This window comes from Taurulus bubalis (assembly GCF_910589615.1).
Source record: "Taurulus bubalis genome assembly, chromosome: 7".
Taxonomy (NCBI): Eukaryota; Metazoa; Chordata; class Actinopteri; order Perciformes; family Cottidae; genus Taurulus; species Taurulus bubalis.
Window position 1 is genome coordinate 23,420,980 of NC_136595.1, and position 19,048 is coordinate 23,440,027.

Consider the following 19,048-nt stretch of genomic DNA (forward strand, 5'->3'; position numbering starts at 1 on the left):
CCAACATTTTCTGTACATCAGAATCTCATTCCATACTAAAGTCTTTTCCCTTTTGAGGTGACATTGCTTCACCTCTCCACTCAGGGTGCTTGGGATCTCCCCGGTCAACACACAGAAGTGCACTGCACAGCACAGTTGGTGGATCTGGCTTCTCCCAACGACTGAAGATAAAACAGAATGCTCTGCAGGCATCGTCTCCGTGCTGTGCGGTCTCTCGTAAGCGATAAGAAACAAACCAAAAACAAGGTCAAACTGGGTTGGACTCATGCGTGCCCACTGCATTATTAATCCCCCTGACATGTTTCAGTGAGAGTGTATGTGTGTTCTAGCATTTCCCTTTTTAAAAAAATGTATATTGCCTTGTTGTTGTCCAGAAGGGAATGATGATGTAGATATGCTTCATATTTTCTTTCACCAACAGGAATTAATTGTTTTTCTTTTGACACCAACAGCGGTCTTTTGCTTCACTAATATGGACAATGTGACAAATACGCCTGAATCACAAAGCTGACAATAATCATAGCTGCAGTATGAGCATGGTTGTTGATATTCAGCTGTACATACCAGTATGTTGTGTTTATGATATTCACTGTCACAGGATGGATGGATGGATGGATGGATGGATGGATGGATGGATGGATGGATGGATGGATGGATGGATGGATGGATGGATGGATGGATGGATGGATGGATGGATGGGTGGATGGATAGATAGATAGATAGATAGATAGATAGATAGATAGATAGATAGATAGATAGATAGATAGATAGATAGATAGATAGATAGACAGACAGACAGACAGACAGACAGACAGACAGACAGACAGACAGACAGACAGACATATAGACATATAGACAGACAGACAGACAGACAGACAGACAGTCCAATGGGGATATCTGAAATTTGATTCACAGCAAGAAAATGGCTGACCTACATTACAGTGCTTTCAGTCTCTGGAGGAATCTGAATTTGAGAAGCCCTGTGGAAAACCTCACGAGGAGCTCATCCTCTTTTAAAGGCTGAAAAACGAACGTTAGGCCGAAGGTTAGGAAGCTCAATTTCATCTGCGTCAATACAAGACTGAGGTACCTGCAGAAAACTTCTATAAAAAAAAATCAGAAGTACACAAGTATGTCCAGCCAGGCAAAGTGGAGGTTGATAAGTGGGAAATGCACAAATTATTTTAATATTTAATATGTACGATTCAGGGGTTTATAATTGGATTTTCTCACTGGCAGTATTTACACCAAGAATATTTAAAGGGCACATTTGTGGATTGGTTATTATTGCATTCATATCAAAACCAAAAAAAGGTTCTGTCATGAATCCAGTAAGGAACAACATATCCGAACACCATAAATGTCCCTTCAGAAAAAACAACAACTATCAAATACCTTATGAATTAATTGAAATGAGGAGATAGGAGCTGTGGCATACTTTATTACTAAGTTCAGGGCTAAGAGTGAAGAGAACATATTGTATAATAAATGAGGTCATCTGTCAGTCAATTTGTTTCCATTTCTTAGAAACCTGAATGCACAAAAATCCAATAGGGTCAGCATCTTTGCACCATGTTGGCGAAAAATAACATACTTCACACAAAGAATGAAGATAACCTTCACATAATGTCTCTCAGCTTTCACTGAACACAAATGTTGTGCACATGAAATATAATAAACATATTCAGAATGTACTGTAAATGACATTCAGTGGTTAATCACATAAATAATATTTATGATAGCAGAGGTATAATTAGCCTTTTGCAGTAAAAATAAAATCCCCCAAACATGTTTAATTCATCTTTAATTATTTTTAGCTGCACCTAATACAATTATACATTTGTGTTATCCTCTTGATAGTTTGACAGAACCAAAACCATTGTAACTTTTCACAAACTTTGCTGTGTTTAGTAAGATTCTTGAAATAGATCAGTGCCCCTAGGAATATTTAAGTGACAGGGTACTTTTTTTTCGAGCTCTGCAGCATCAGCTTTTCATTTGCAGATATGTAAAATCAGCCATATCACGGCATCATTATATCTCTGAGAGGTAGCAGCGACGCGTGGAGCATGAGAATGATTATGATTATATTACAAGATGATGATGCTGGTTGTGGCAGTCATCATAATAAACAGCAGTACTGCAGTGCCTTCGTAATGTTGATCCTTTGTCCTCAATTTGAAGACATGTGAACCATGTGAGATTATGATTATATTAATATAAAGAGCAATCATTTATTTTGAAAGGAACAGTGTGTAGGAAATAGTGGCACATAGAGGTCAGGTTGCAGATTGCATGCTTTCTGGGCTAGTGTGTAACTCTGTGAACTGCCCCCTATGTAGATACAACAAATAACAAAAACAAAATTCTTAATCTTAGGGCATAATACATACCGTAACTGCTTGAAGCATTGCACAGCAGTATTTTGAACTAACGACAGCATACCAACATGCCACAATGTCACAATGACAATGCTAATTAATGCTAACACAAACTACAGCCAAGGCTGATGGGATTTGAACACTATGGACGGATGATTATTACCAAATTTGTTTTGTTTTTCATCTAATTGAAGTTTATACGGGCTTATTGACAATTCTCCTGCCTTTACCTCACCAAGGGCACTTGAAGATGGCAACTTGGTGCTCATTATTTTGTATTTGTTTGTATTTTTCCCGTCGTGATTCATTGCAATGCGAACGCAGCACCGGCCTCATGTTGCCGAAAAGCAGACAGGTCACTTTGAGGCAGTAAGTATAAAAGGAGTAAAGTAACTGATGAAATGAATTGACATTAGTCCGCTGTGGTTTTAAAATGTTTCTCTATACATTGTCATGTATGAAAAGACCACAAACAAACACTGTAAGGATTACTATAAACAAATGTTTTAAACAGCATTTTTATAGAAATGATTCTACCTCAAGTTGTTTGATCACAATAACTGGACGTACGTAACGCTAGAGAAAATGTCAAAGGATCACCAAAGTTATCAATCTTTATTCAAAGAGTGACATAAATGTCTGTACCAATCCATCCAGTAGTTATTGAGATATTTCAGCGAGGACAAACGAGGTGGATAGACTATGAGTCATGACGCTAATGAGGCTATAACTATGCCAATCTAATTATCTTCTTAAGCATCTTCACACTAATCACTGTTCCAAACAGTATGACAAAATGACAAGGTTTCAACGATTAACATTCGTGTTTCACACTTGACAACCGTGCCATGCATACGAGGTTGACCTGCGCTCAATCAGCTTAGTCTGGTACGTGTGATAATAAAGGCTCCAGATATGGATGACAGGGCTGGCTTGGTATATCTAAAAGCTTTCTTTGTCTTGACTTGGACTTCATTACATGGCAACTTGGATAACAGACAGAGCTTGAAACACTGGCTGGTATTCTAGCTAATCTATGTTCCTCAAGGCTACGAAAGATCCTCATCAGCAGAGAAAGGTCAGCCAGACCGCAGCGGCCGATGATGACAATGTTCATTCTGTCGCAAATAACCTGTGAAGACTTTTTGTGAATCTTCTAGGTGAATATTGCAAAGAAATAATTCTGATCAAATTAAAAAACGTTAATTAATTAGATCTCAATGGAAATGTATCAATACATTTAAATGTTGTATAGATTAATGCCCCCCAGATGATAAAACCCATTGACAAACCTCTCAACATATCACCATGTGGTTGATATTTGTAGTTTCAAGTGAAATGTCCTAACAACTATTATGCACTACCATAGGAAAGAGATGTTTCTCTCAAGATGAATATGAAACATTTTGATAATTCTTTTACTCACGTCATCATCAGCTCAACACTTTAATGTGTCCAGCACTTAGATTTACGTCCAAATACCTGCAAAGCCATTGACATCAGCCTTCGCTGTACTTTGTGTTTAGTGCTAAGCAAATGGTAGCGTATTAAACGCTAAATTAAGATTGCGATCATGGTTAATAATAACTGAAGAGTTTTTGTTACCTTGTGAGCTGTTTAAATAGGGAGTGGGTCCTCTTCACGAAGTCAGTCATGTTGTCCCGCCATGTTTCTACAGTAGCCCAGAATGGACAAACCACACACTGACTCTGGAGAGAGCCTTTCGTGTTTTTACGTGACCTGAAGGCCACCGTAGTTCTCCGACACACTTTGAATGGGAAGGATGAACGGAGGGATATTCAGTTGGAGACAATCTGCAACAGCACCACCATATGCCACTAAATCCTTCACACTGATTCTTTAAGGTCTGCAAAAGGCAGATCAAGACCTTTTCTGCCACAAACCTTTTCTGTCAAAATGTGATTATGTTTTTTGTAGTGCTACAGCAAGTTAACATCCAGTATATACATCTGTTTTCTTTATTTTTTATTTTTTAAGGGTCCCTGTTAGAGGGACAAGCAACTCCTGAATCCAAGGAATGACGGCGCGTATGAGCCTTCAGACGCACCGTAGTCAGGAGAACACACACGTTGTATGAAACAGAGCGCACTACAAAAGTGACGGCGTTACAACGTGCACCAACTGTTGCTCTCACTGAGACTACAGGACATCGCTGTACAGTTATCTCAGAGTTACAGTTTGTAGCGTACCCCTCCGACATATGGTCTTTAAAGACTGTAGCTTCAGCCGTTAAACGGCGCACGATGCGACTTCCGTTTCAACTCCGTTTTCTGCCTTCAAAATAAAAGCACCTTATCTCAAAACAGGAAACCAGATACATTTTGCTGACGGCAGACAAAAAACATGCAACAAAAACAACAAAATTGATGACAAACGTTTCTAACTTTAGAACACATATTGAGTTACTGACACAGTTCATTATATTGATGAACTGTGGGTGTTGCTTCACATGCTTTGACTGTTTCTGAATTTTTTTGAATGTTACTGTTTGGGCATGGACAAAAGAAGGAGTCGCTTGTCCTTCTAGCAGGGAACCTTACTACTGAACAGACTAATACCCTAATTCCCTAATACAATAAAATGTTTCTTCTGGTACCTAGATTTATATACTGTTGTCAACTTGCTGTTGCTCTGAGAGTGCCTGTTATATTGTTCTGATAACATTACTTTAAAATAAAAGCGTGCAATACACTAGTTTTTCATTCATTATTTAATTTGGAGTATAATGTGATTAATCACTGTTAATCACAGAAAAATCATGCGATTAATCATGTGATTAATCATGCGTTTAATCAGTTGCATTTTTTCAACTTTGCCCAGCCCTAATTATTACACATTATATTATCATATTACTATATATTATATTGCTATATATTACATAATATATGTTACCCACTGTCTATTTATTACACTGTTATTATACATTATATATTATAATATATTATATATATATATATATATATATATATATATATATATATATATATATATATATATATATATATACATATATATATATATTATTACATATGTTTTTGTTTTATTTTCCGAAAAGTATGAGTTGCGAGCAACATGTGGGATTTGGCTGGCACGTTGACTTTCATGCTGAGCCTGAGACTAAAACCTTCGACTCACTGGGGGGATTTTCTGATCTGAGTCCAGGATGCTCCCTGAACAACACCAAAAGGTAACTCCTTTTTATAATCTGATAGGATTTCAGGTTCACGGAGGAGTTGCCTGACATTGACTTGTTTCCCCTCTGGGCCAATATAACATATTTGGAGTTTTGAGTCTTATCTCTCCGTGGTGCAAAGTTGACAAGACACTTGAGTGACACAAACGAGCCGAGAGACAGACAAGTGAAGAGATGGGAGAAGACTTTCGGCAGGATTAATGCATGTATCATTAAAACTATCTGGCATATGGGTTACTGCTCTGATAAGATAAATGCAGTTACCAAAGTTTTCCAGATAAAAAATGGTGTAAATGTCCAGTCTCGCTAAGATCATATTCAGGCTTTGCGAACACTGAGGGCGAAGAATCCATTCAGTATTCTGTACACGCTTATCCGGGAGTCGCAGAGGTGCTGGAGCCAAACCCAGAGGACATCAGCAAAGCAGGAGGCTGGGAAGGGGGAGAGAACCAGCCTCTGACTAACTCTGTGTTAGTGCTTAGCACTCATGAAGCATTTTAATAGTCAAAAAGATAAGCACATTCTGTTACTTTGGGAGTAAATTGAATTCCATGATGGACTTTTGAAGATATGGGTGTGACGGTGCAACTGGATATGATGAGCAGAAAAAAAAAATGGAGCCACTCACATATGCCTTGATTAAAAAGCTTCAGACTCTCCTCAACCTGCGAAAACATATCTTGGGAAAACAGCTCCCACAGAGAGTAAGGTGCTGCTTTGAATGATTCATCAGTCATGAACAATGTAAATTGTTGCCTGGTGTGTTTGTGAAAAAAAGAAGAGAAGTGTGTGTTTTTTTATTCATCAGGAATCTCATTTAAGAGAGCTGTTATAGATAACTGCCCATTTAAAGGGGATAATGATGCAACAGGGCTATATTTTAAATGAACAGATAAGGGAAGTTGATTATAATAATTGCCGGACGAGGAGACACGAAGAAAAAGGAAAGAATCAAAGAAACAAGAGAAATGAAGAGAGAGAAAACGTATAATGAAGTGATACTAATTTAGTGGGCTGTTGTTTTCAAGCATTTTCACAGCCTCCTTGTGCTCTGCTTTCTAATTGTAAACTCTACACAGCTCCTGAATACATCATCCTGATCATATCTCTCACATAAAATCCTATTTATTTCATATTCTCCTATTACCTTTTATTGGCTTATCCGTCTATTTTGTTTTATCTCCTCTTAATGGCGGTCTACTTAATGTAAAGCACTTTGAATTGCCTTGTTGATGAAAGGTGCTCTACAATTAAACTTGGCTTGCTTTTCCGCTCATGAGGTGCCCAGTTTGCAGCTTTACATGTTTAGATAATCAATTGAGCTGTATGGGGTCTCTCTCACGTCAGGAGCTTTTTGATGAAGGCTACGTGACATTAGCACGCTATGTGTCTCATCTGCTTCTAAATAACCCCATCCGTGTTTGAAAATGTCAACCCGAGTATGTTCAACGCTAACGAGGGATACTTAAATATTCTGGTGATGCAAGTGTCATTCGGCACGAATTTGTGTGAGATATGGTTCTAATCAAACACTTTGTTTGAGAGAAAAACAAATATGACAGCTTTAGATATGAACTCAGATAGGCAGTCACAACAAGAAGGTTCCGGGCCGAGACCGAGACCGATCCCCAGGGGAACAGCTAGGAGAGGAAGAAGGAGAACTCGAATGAGGGTGTATTCTGAGAGAAAATCACTCACTCACACAAAGCATGGTGTAATGTAAAAGATAAACTTCTCAGTACTGTAATGGAATAAGAGCTCAAAGTATTTCCCTGTGAGTCAGCCAGTCCTCCAGGTATCTTTCCCCCATGTATTGTTAGAAGATTTGAAGGTATGTCCTCCATTTATTCTCAGCTGTTGACTTTAACAAAACATCTATTTACTTTAAATAAATGTGTAAGCTGTTGTTTGCCCTGTTGTAGGTCCTTTGTGTACATCAGTCTCCTGTTCAGTTTATTTATATGCGCCACAAGGTTTATGAAAGATAAATCCATGGGAACTTGTATTCTGTGGGCTGCTGAGGGCAGAAAGAAATGTGTGAAAATAATTGTTGTGTATATAGCCGCACACACACACACACACACACACACACACACACACACACACACACACACACACACACACACACACACACACACACACACACACACACACACACACACACAAAGAGGACAGGCAAAATATAGGTCAGCTGTAATTAAATAAAAGAAGCAAACTTTGTCTTCTCTTTTCTGTCTCAGGCTGCTGTCTGGGGATTGTCGACCTGTTAAGGAAAGCACATGAATGCTAAACAGTTTTCCCTTGACATGGCACTTGTTCATTATCATTTTATAAACTTTGCGTGATGAGTTTTCATCACGGGCCAGTTGGCTGTTGGCCAGAGGGCCTACTAGTTGTTATTGGATACTTTCCCAGCCGGGTTTATAGGATGCACAAGATGAAGCTACACATTTCAATTGTGTCGGCATGTGTAATTACAAAAGTAATCCTCCATAGCTGAAAGTGAAACAATCTGCTCGTGCCTGATTCTACTGGTTGTTTTCCTTTTACAGCTCTTTGCACGGGCAGAGTACTGCATGGTTTCAGGTAAATTAAAGTGCAAGAGTTGTTTTTCAATTATCACAATTAACGTAAGCACAATTCACAAACTAGTTCTGTATAAATAATGGTATCTGCCATTCAGAAGGTGTTATGAGAATGAATAGAGTTTGCTTCTAGAAATCTCATTCAACTTCTCTGACTTACTGGCCAGAGTAACTAGTAGCTACTTGTTGCAAATAATGGTCTAATTCTAAAAACAGTATAATGTTAATATTAGTGTAGGCTGATATGTGTAACTGTGCAGTATTGGGTTGAAAAACAAAACATTTGAATATTGATTTAGAATTTGAATGTCAACATTATTATGAATGAAGCTTCGGATTATTATAAAGCCAAACTTCATATTGTGTTTACTGATCCTTTTACTATCGGTCGCTGTCCATTGACGAGGGTTTGCTGAATGAATGTTGCTGTGCGGCATGTTGTGAAGGGAGGGAAACATCCATAGCCTCCGGGCCTCAAGAAACATTCAGGCGCTTCTGTCTATGGTGGTGTTCGGTAACGTTAGTGTTTAAAATAAAAAGCATGACCCAATCTCCTTCTCTCTCTTGCTCGCATTACTGAGTAGACCGCGTATGTGCGGTACTAGTAGTACATGAGGTACTGTACTACTGTGCGTACTATGGGATAGAATCCCACCTGTGCCACTGATGCGCAATATACATTTTATAATGGTCTTCATATAAGTTTAGACACAGGGCGGAATACAAGCCTGAGCATCCAGATTAGATCCTAATACAAGAACCTTAAACGTTCTGTATCCGATGTTCATGGCATTAATATTGCAGCAAACAAGTATTTTCTATCTGAAGATATAGTGAATTGATGTTGACTTGAGCAGTGTGTTGTTATCCAAGCTTCTCTGTGCTCTGTTTACGTAGCCGGTTCCAGCCTCATAAGACTTTATTGCATGTTTGTGCATGTGGACGCGCCCCACTGGTTAGCTCACGGACGTTTCTCCACACTGCGCTCATAGGGCGGTTACAGCTGATAACGCCGTCCAGACCGGCGCCACCTTCTTCTTCCCCCTTCAGGTTAACACTGTTAGCACCGTTACGGTCGCTGTTAGCGCTGTTAGCACTGCTAGGACTGTTAGGACTGTTAGCACTGTTGACTGCTAGCCACCTATTGAGAGCCATGAGGGGGCAATCTGTATGCTCTGCTTTCATATTGAGCACTTGTAATGCTTTTATCATTTCATGCTTTAACTTTGTGGAGCATGTTCTCACACAAATGAGCAATTCATAAATTACCAAGATTCAATTAACAAACTGGCACAGGGTTTTTTGTCCGTCTCCCTGGGGCATTCCAAAACAAATAAATATCATGCCATCATTTTTAATTAAGTGCTTCGAGTAACATATTTAATTTTTGCTTCTCTATATTTTCACTTTCACAAAGGAGCTTTGATTTAAAGTGAGAATCAATGATCTTTCTCATAACCTTTGTTCGTAGATTATTCATGCGGTGCAGTGTTGATATGGGTAGTGATTGAAGAGGTGCTGTGCAAACACAGAATTAAATTAAATATCAATCATAATAGGAGGGAGTCTCTGTCTATCACATGATGCCCTTCTGTCAGTGAATTGTCCCACTTTATATATTGTTGGAAGTGGGACAATTCACTGACAGAAGGGCATCAGGTGATAGACAGAGAATAAATGTCCTGATCAATGATTTTACCAGCAGGTGTCGAGCAAATTTCTCTATCATATACCAAACCCCTGTTGCCTAATTCATTTCCCCGTGGATATGCTCTGAATTTGAACTTTTGACTTCTGTTATTACAAAGAGTTCCAGCTCAAGGATTTTTATTTATTCATTACGTCATTGAAACATTCCATTGAAACAGCAAATCAACAAGCGTTTCATAAAAAAAAGATCATGGTCATGGTCAGTCATGACAGAATGCATCACAATCACAGACGATCACATCATCATGTCAGTCGGTTACATGCACCTTCAACATGTCATTTAACAGAGAAGCAAAGGCTGGTGTTGACGTCAATGAACTGTTCATGGAGAAACACAACGTTTGTATCAATGGCCTGGTTTGAATATTATGCAAAACATCACACATCTGCAGCTTTAATGTGGATTATAAATAATGTATTATATTGCTCAATCTGACACATCTACAGCTATGAGAGAACCCATATATATTCTGCATGTGTGCGTAAGTAATAGAGAGCATAAACATTTATTTTTTGGTGCATACAATACAGTATATGTGCTCAGCTCATATGGGACACATCTCACACTGAGACCAGTGTGAGATGTGTTGCACAGGTGTAAGAATCAATTTGAAATCCCCATAACTCGTGATTCTCAGGTGCTTTCAAGGACAACATTCATTTCACTAACAATACACTTGTTCTACTGAACCCTTTGACATGTTATGTCACATTGTCTAACCTTAAAAAAGGTTTATTTAAGTGCTCGTTGGGTGTAATTTCCCCAGTTTGCTTTTACTGAAACAGTGTGTACAAGTGCACCACAGAATAAATACAAACACAGCAACTGGCCCAACGCACTGGGAAGCCTCTTCTCGTATTCACATCATCCATCCTCCTTTGAGAGATCTTGGTCATGATTTATTCTAGTTTTCTCCAAGTAAAGCCCTCATCCATTCACAGTCAGAAAGTTTGATCAGTGAAGCTCCTCTTGCCCTGGGAGTGTAACAGACGGTTGATCTCCCTCGCGTTGCGGTGGCAAATGTTAATTGAGGTTCAGCTCATCACAGTCAAACCGTCTGAGTGCTGCAACGAATCTCATTTATAAGTGACTTCTACACACATTACAAATTACCAGAGAGAAGCAGACGTAGAAGCAGAGGCAGCGGGAGAGGGAAAGAGAGAGCGAGAGCGCGAGAGAGAGAGAGAGAATCATTGTATAACAAGTAAAAATGTTTGCTGAGTGAATCTTGGGAGAACGCAGTAAAAGTGGGGCACATCCCACTGGGTAGTCCATTATGATAATGTTACTTTCAAAGACCAAAAAGACGTGTTGACAGGGTCGAGATGGATGCACCGGCGTCATGGTAAACAACTCCGGATCAATAGTGCTGTAGGCAGCGTTCACTTATTTGCGTTGTGAGTTAGTCCTTCGACATCAACAGTCAGACATCCACTTGGACCATTACGAGAACAGGCGGAGCCTCGGCCACTTTGGCCTTGCGATGCAGCAGGTGAGTCAGGCTCCTGAAGGACGGCGTGGCGCGGAAGAGAAGTTCCTTGAGCCCGGCCCGAAACTCTTGGCGAATCAAGCAGTAGAGCACGGGGTTGAGGCAGCTGTTGCTGTGTGCCAAACACACAGTCAGCGGGAAGGCGTAGGCCTGCGCGTTGTAGAAGGCCTTGCTGAAGGGCACAAGGTCGAACTTTATGAGCACTCCCCACATCGTCAGTGCCTGATTGGGAAGCCAGCACAGAAAGAAGGACAGCACCACGATGACGATGGATTTGGTCACTTTGGAGCGACGCCTTTGCCGGCCCTGCTCGACCTCTGGGCCCCCCGCACCTGCGATGCGTCGGCTGAGGATGAAGCGCACTAGCAGCAGGTAGCAGACGGTGATTATGATCAAAGGGATGAGGAAGCCCAGCAGGACCTTTTGCAGCTGGTAGAGACCGAAAAGAAGCTGTGGATCCCAGCTGCCAGAGTCTGGGAAGCGCACCAGGCAAAGCTCCTGATCCGACACCTGGGCGCTGGTGGAGTAGATGGCGTGAGGCAAAGTGGCCAGCAGAGAGACAGCCCAGATTCCCAGGCTCGTCCACTTGGCTCTAGTGGCCGCCGCCCGCCGGCTGTGCATCTTCAGCGCGGAGGACATCGAGTAATAACGTGCCACGCTCATAGCGGTGAGGAAGAATACACTGGCGTACATGTTCATGACGGTGACGGAGCTGATGATTTTGCACATCACATTGCCAAACGGCCAGCGGAAGTCCAGGGCTGTGTCCACCGCCCAGAAGGGTAAAGTCAGAACAAACTGGAGGTCTGTGATGGCCAGCCCCATCACAAAGCAGTTGATGGACGACTGCTTCTGCCTGTACCGTGAGTGCAACAGATACAGAGCCAGTGAGTTGCCTACCAGCCCGAGTGCACACACTATGGAGTAAACACAAGCTATCATCACACGCATCACCAGACTGGAGATGTCTCCTGGATATTCCATGTTGGATTCCCTGCTGAGGAGCTGCAGCCAGCAGTGCAGCGACAAGTTGCCGGTGAAGCTGCCGCTACAGTTTCCGGCGTTGTCCTCCTGTAGTATTTGCGGCTCACATGGCTCTGGAGCCAGTGTTTGAACTCCAGTCTCATTCAGCTGCATGGCTGAACTCTCCTAGTCTCACATCACCTTGGACATCAAAGTTTGACAGCTTTGTGTTTGAAGGAGAGATAAAAAAAAGTGTTGTGATGATGGCATTGTGATCATTTTCCTGGTGTATCTGTGTCGGGTTATCTCCCACTGCGCCACAGATCCTCTGCCACGATTATCTTCTGCTCCTCTCTCCACTGACTACTCGCGGCTCTGCGCGCCACGGCCGTTTATAGGTTCCACGTGAACGCGCGGAGCTCAGTCACGCGGTCGACGCTCATCATCTCACCCAGCCAGATTATTGGACCACAGCAAATTCCCACATCAAAGTGTCCCAGCGCATCCGACAGGGTGGAATCTCAAAGTGTTTCGACGTGAAACCCTGCACCTTACAGATAATCATGTTTGTGCAGTGCCGCTTTTCAAAGCGAGCTTTGGGCACGTGGAAACTACTGCGCGCGTAAAATGAGCAAATATGTGGAGAGGGCACCAGTATGCTCTGAATTCGGACTGTATATTAATACACACAGTCCGGCGTTTGATGTTCTCACTCACGACTGAAGAGCAGGGGGTGGAGGAAATACATGTGGGAAGATGTAAAAGATTTAGAAGATGACGCTATATTGCACCTTTTGTAAAAGAACAATATCTCTGGACTTTCGCTTTAGATTTCTTTATGATGAATCAATATCGCGCTTTCCCTGTATAGTGTGTGTGCTTTTCACAAATCCTCTGTCTGTTGCTACTTGGAGGAAGGAGGAAGGTTGGTGGCGTCAACTGAAAATAAAATAAAGATGCTATTGCAATACTTCATGCAACTAATATTAATAATCGTAATGTATATGGCACTTTTTGAACATTACAAATGATCCTAATCATGTAATATATATATATATATTTATATATATAATTATTTTTAAATAAATGCCTTTGATTATGAGATCAAATAAGAACAAAACTCACTAAAGAATTGTATTCGTATATGTCTTTTAATTATTATTCAAATCATCAAGTTTCACAGTGAATAGAATGTTGCAAAATTTCTCATCAATGGAAGTATAAATATATTAAAGGTAAAATCCTAAGTGAGTTATAAACAAGCTGAATAATTACGAAATTGCCAACCTACTGATTACTTCATGCTTTCTGGCTCAGACTGAATTTACTTTGCAACATGGAGAGTCAACCCAGGCCAAAATAAATAGTTTCTTTATGCACTGGTCTATTTTGAGATTTGGGATATTTTGCTTCCATTACAGCGGAAATAAAACCCCCAAAAGACACATTTAGGTGTTGCATCTTGCAACTTTTTTTCCAAGCCAGAAATCTCCATTTGAATTCACCAAACTTTCCAGTTTCATTCCTATTTATATTCTGAAAGTTTTGACAGGGGTGTTGTTCATATATAATTCATGGCCTGATTTATAAACCATTATATTCCTCAAAACATGGTGAAATTGGATTTCTAATGGCTGTTGACAGTATTTTGTGATTGGAGTGATACAAAGAGATGTCCACAATTCCTTCTAGAAAATCCGTTGACTCTGATATTTCAGCAAAATAAAAGAAAACTTTTTCACCATCCAATGTTTAGATTGCTGTTCAAGAAAGTTTCCACATAATTAATAAAATAATCTCTCATCTGCATATTTAAACAATATATGTGTATTATCCCAAAAAAACCCATTGTAAGTAATCAACTGGGGAAGTTTAATGGTGATATCTACTATGTATTTATTTCAAACCAAATATTGTTGTGCACAGACAATGACAAATATTATTAGTGTACAACCCTGTTACCATGAGTTTTTTGGAGTCATCTTGTCTGTAAGTAATCCCTCCCTGTACATTTTTGAGCAAATTAAAAAGACATGAGTGGATGAAAAAAAAGAATCTGCACTGTTTTAATCCGTTGTGACCCAGTTCTTGACATTTTAACAACCCTTAAACCTCCAAATGCAGGAGCACTGACAGTGTGCCATGGTTTAATGTTCTAAGCGTTCAAATCTGTGATGTAGAATAAGTCTGAGCAGACTGCTTACGAAGCACCTGACATTTCATTGCACCAAAGCAGATTATTATCCAGTTATTATGCAGCTGTCAAGGACACCTTGCATTGATGCTGTGATCAAAATGTGGATAAAGCCTTTATAGTTGTGATGTAATATCAGGAAATGTATTTCCCTTCCCGTCGGCTTCTTCGGGTTCAGTCTGATTGGTCAAAGAAGTCCATTCATATTCCAGTGTGCAGAATCTTCAGGAGAGCCTTTGGAGCCTAATGGAACAAGAGTTTCATTGCAAACACATAATAATACCTATATCCTCTTTCATGAACTGAAAATAAACTTTGAAAGGGTTAAAGTTCTGAGAAAAAAACACAGACAATTCCCATACCCGGCTTTATTGTTGGGGATGTCGTCTGCAGCATTCTCCCTCAATACTGAACCAATTAAAACGTATTTTGTCCCCATTGGTCACGTAGACCAATGGGGAGAATGGGAGAATAGGGTCCGGGTTGAACAGCCCTCAAGTTAAAGAGAACAAAGCTCGATGATTTCTGGCAAGACATCAACATGATACAAGGCTGGGGCCTCGGGTCACGCAGAGCAGTGGCTTTCAACTTTAGCAAAGATCTGAGTCCAGCAGGAATCCTTGGGATGCTGTCTAATCAGGGCCAGGCCACAGTGGCATAATTTATAGTTTTGAAGATTGGAAACAGGCAACAACAGCCAAAGTTCTCATAACATATGCCTGAAATGAGCAGAGGAGAAAGATTCATAAATGTCTCACAAGTAGAATAATATTATGTTTATTCATATTTAAAGCAGGGGGGACAGTGTCACATCTAAAGAGACAGTTATTTGTCTTTGTCCTTGTTACTGACATATTTGCTGACGTGAATTTCGTGTGATGCTCAGGGGAGAGGCGTTGTTTAGGCCGTCTGGATTGATCATGCACATTTTTAAAAATTGCAACGCAGTGAGTGAGCAAACTGTATAGCGTCTGTATGACACAACCTTTGTGTTTCATGACTGGAGATGTTGGAGTGAACCCAGTCTTACTGACCCACGAGACAAGGATGTGTCTTTGTTCATTTATCTTACAGGATAAAATCATGAAAACAATTAGAGGGAGGCGTTTTGATATTGATTTGCCTGGAGTGCTGACTGCCTGCTTCAATGAATGAGCAGCTTTCTTGTCCCAGCAGGGGGCCAGAGATAATGCCGACAGCATACCGACATATTTTTGGATGGCACAAAAATCTCCCGTTGGAGCGTTTGGTTACCAGTTTACAGAGCGGGATGAAGAACAATTTCAGGGCGTCATCTGCTAATGTTTGGAGTTTGACTAACTCTGGGGATGCAACTCTGTTGTGAGGCATTCACATCAGAGACAGACACCTCCTCATCCATTCAAAGTGCTTCTAGGACAACCTATGTTTGTTTTATACACCTGTTTTTCTCTCCTTTGTTCAGAACTTCTTTGTATAATTCTTCACCCATTACATCTCTCTGTAGATTGCACAGACATTTGTACTTTCAGCATTTGTAAACCATTTGTAAGCCATTTATTACGTTTTCTGAGGTTCAGTTCTGAGGTTCAGTGGTGTGCTGAACCGCAATCTCTAAATAGGCAATAATTATATAAAAATGGCCCACAGAAATTGCCATCTTGGACATTACGATACATTTAAATGAACTTTATTAAATTGAAGAACCAGAAAATTAGAGCTATGGCGAGAAGTGGAAAATTAAAATCAGCCTCTCAGGAATAAACCTTTCTGCAGGTATCTCATTTATTTATTTCAACAACCGTAATCATCTTCATTATCTTCATAAGGTGAATAGATTGAAAGCAGATGGAAATGCTTTCCATTCACAGCGAAGTCTCCGCTCTGCTAAAGTTTTACAGTCCTCGCCTACATTTCGAACTTCGTGATTAGAGGCAGAAGTAATTTAAGTGACTTCCAGACACCTTCAGACCGCTGTCTGTGCCTTCAGAATTCATTTAGATATCTCACTCCAAGTGTTTTTTATGGCTGGAATCCAGGCCTTGGAAAACATGTGCTATCAGGGGATAAAATAAAATATTCTGGGGAGAAACTTGAATTTATTTTGTATTTTGTATTATTTGTTAATGGCTTGTATTTGCTTCATCCTTGGATGCTTGTCATTACTGAAAGCTAATTTGTCATACTGTCAAGTTAAAACTGAAAGCCTGCCTGACCAAGGCCGGTCTGTTTACTCAGCTTACACAATTGCAGCTTAAGCAACAGTCAATGGAGAGAACAATAGGCACTGTGTGTTGTGCTGTTTGCAGCGCACCATCTTAATTTTCGTCTTATTGATTGTGGTTGAAGATCTGGCACATGGAGACATGTTTAATCCTCTTTTTAGGCAATGTTCATATAAGTTTGCATACATTCACTTGCACATAAATAACCAGAAATTAAGTGCACAAATGGAGTCGAGTGAGTACAGCGCACGCTGTCACTGACAGATTTTTTTTTTCTTCAAATGACGTGCACAGATTAATGAATGACAGATCAAGAACTCCATCCCATTAATTTACTCGAATCCTGCAGCATTGCTTTTGATTTACCTAATTGTTTATCATCCAGATAGTTTTAGATGAGTCAACACTTTGTCTTATTTCATTATAGTCACTATAAGTGTAAGAAACTTTTGTAAACAGATTATGTGAACTATGTGTATCAATAACATTTATTAGAGGCACTCTTGCTAACATTAATTTCATGTAGCCAACTTGTTTCTGCATGGGCAAAAAGTAAATTTAATCCAGAGACCATAATCATACAGTTAATATAAACCAGGGCAATGTCAATGATAATTTCCTGTGCTGATGTGTGCCTTGGTTCGAGTGTCAGGGAGGTGGTCTAATGCTGATATTTAAACAGCATGCAGTCTAAATTAAAGATGGAAATGAGTGACATTATGAGACTACAGTTGATTGGGTAGTCGTTTGAGGTGCAATGTGTAAACTATGGACAGAATTTTTGTTTAAAAGCTTGAAAATATGTATACAATATGTATATAAGTATGCAGACCTTTTCTAGACTACTACGACGCCTTACAAGAACCTCTCGACATAATAACAAAAAACTGTGATAAAAACTGTGAAAACCAATAAAACATATTTACAAAAACATATATATATATATATATATATATATATATATATATATATATATATATATATATATATATATATATATATATATATATGAAGAGGTGATAGTGTTATGTCAAAGATATGTATGTATTGTGTTGCAGATATATATACTGAAATGAACCGGTCTTGTCATGCCACGTACCTCCAGAGGCGATAGTAAATCACTGTTACGTCCAGCACGAGAGGACGAAGACAATCATGTTGAAGGTAAGGCTGTGTGAGCGTTTTAATTTTTTTTTTTTATTGGATTAAATAAAAAATGGCAGAAACGAAAAAACAACTTGTATTTTAAATGTTGTTCTCCTCGCTTCCAGGAGGCTGCTTGATGGAGACGGATGTTAGCAGTTAGCTCAGAGTTAGCTCAGTTAGCTCAAATTCAGCCATTGCAAACCCCAACAACAAGGGTTCTGATCCTGGACCGTCAGATCATCAAACTTTCACGCTGACGTTTGTGTTGGCTGAATTAAATGTGTTAAAATAGTTTTTTGTAGTCGACCATAAAGCTGTTTCATCAACAAAATGAGCTAATCTGAAAGTGTTTTATCCTGCCATTTCGTACACACCATTTACTGCTTTTTTGGGGACAGACAACAAGTGTGTATGCAAACAATATATTTCTTAAACTGCAGCTTGGTCTTATGAGCCTGACACAGTTTTCAAATCAGTGCTGCAGCATAAACGCACCATGCACTGCATGTCTAAACAATAACAAGAAAAGTGTTTAGCTGGTTGCTTCCTCCTACTTCCTTTGAAGTAGGAAATACCACTTTTCTTAGTGCAAAAGTGTGGAGGTTCTCAGGAATCCTCCCCCATAGAAGTAACATAAAGTGTTTCTGGGTCAGCGCTGCACTTTGAAAGAGAAAGCCCATCTGAGAGATTAAAAAAGGAGACGCTGGCTCTTTCAGAAATCTTCCCACTATTCTCTGACTAACTCAGTTGGAGCCAAGAGTCTTCCCGGCTCCCGGGGGTTTGGTTAATCAAGAAGATGGGGTGAAGTGCTGATTAAAGACGCTGCTGGTCAATCACTCTGATTAGAGAAAAAATAAACAAGATGGAGCGACGTAGCAGAAGAAGGACAGACAGAGGTCAGAGATAGATAGACAGCGAGTCAACCATCCTCAGTTCATACTGTCACAGAGCAGACTGTGTGTTTACTTTCGTATATGACTAATGACTGAGGTTTTAGTTGGTCATGGTATTGTTTCCTTTAAATAGGTTGTTCTAGGATGAATCCTAATCCTGTCCTCCGCAGACAGTGGATACTTATTAGTATTCAAATCAAAGACCTGACACAAACCCAGCGCTGTCAACTATATTAATGAACTGAACTATGACAATGAATCAGGTTCC

At 39.9% G+C, this 19,048-nt stretch overlaps 1 protein-coding gene across 1 annotated transcript; it reads right to left on the reverse strand.

The window, feature by feature from the left end:
• Window positions 1-11,314: 11,314 nt before the first annotated feature.
• On the reverse strand, window positions 11,315-12,517 carry rxfp3.2b (relaxin family peptide receptor 3.2b; the record flags this gene model as incomplete). Its single annotated transcript, XM_079220593.1, has 1 exon — window positions 11,315-12,517. The coding sequence occupies one exon, from the start codon at window positions 12,515-12,517 to the stop codon at window positions 11,315-11,317; it is 1,203 nt and encodes a 400-aa protein (XP_079076719.1).
• Window positions 12,518-19,048: the final 6,531 nt, after the last annotated feature.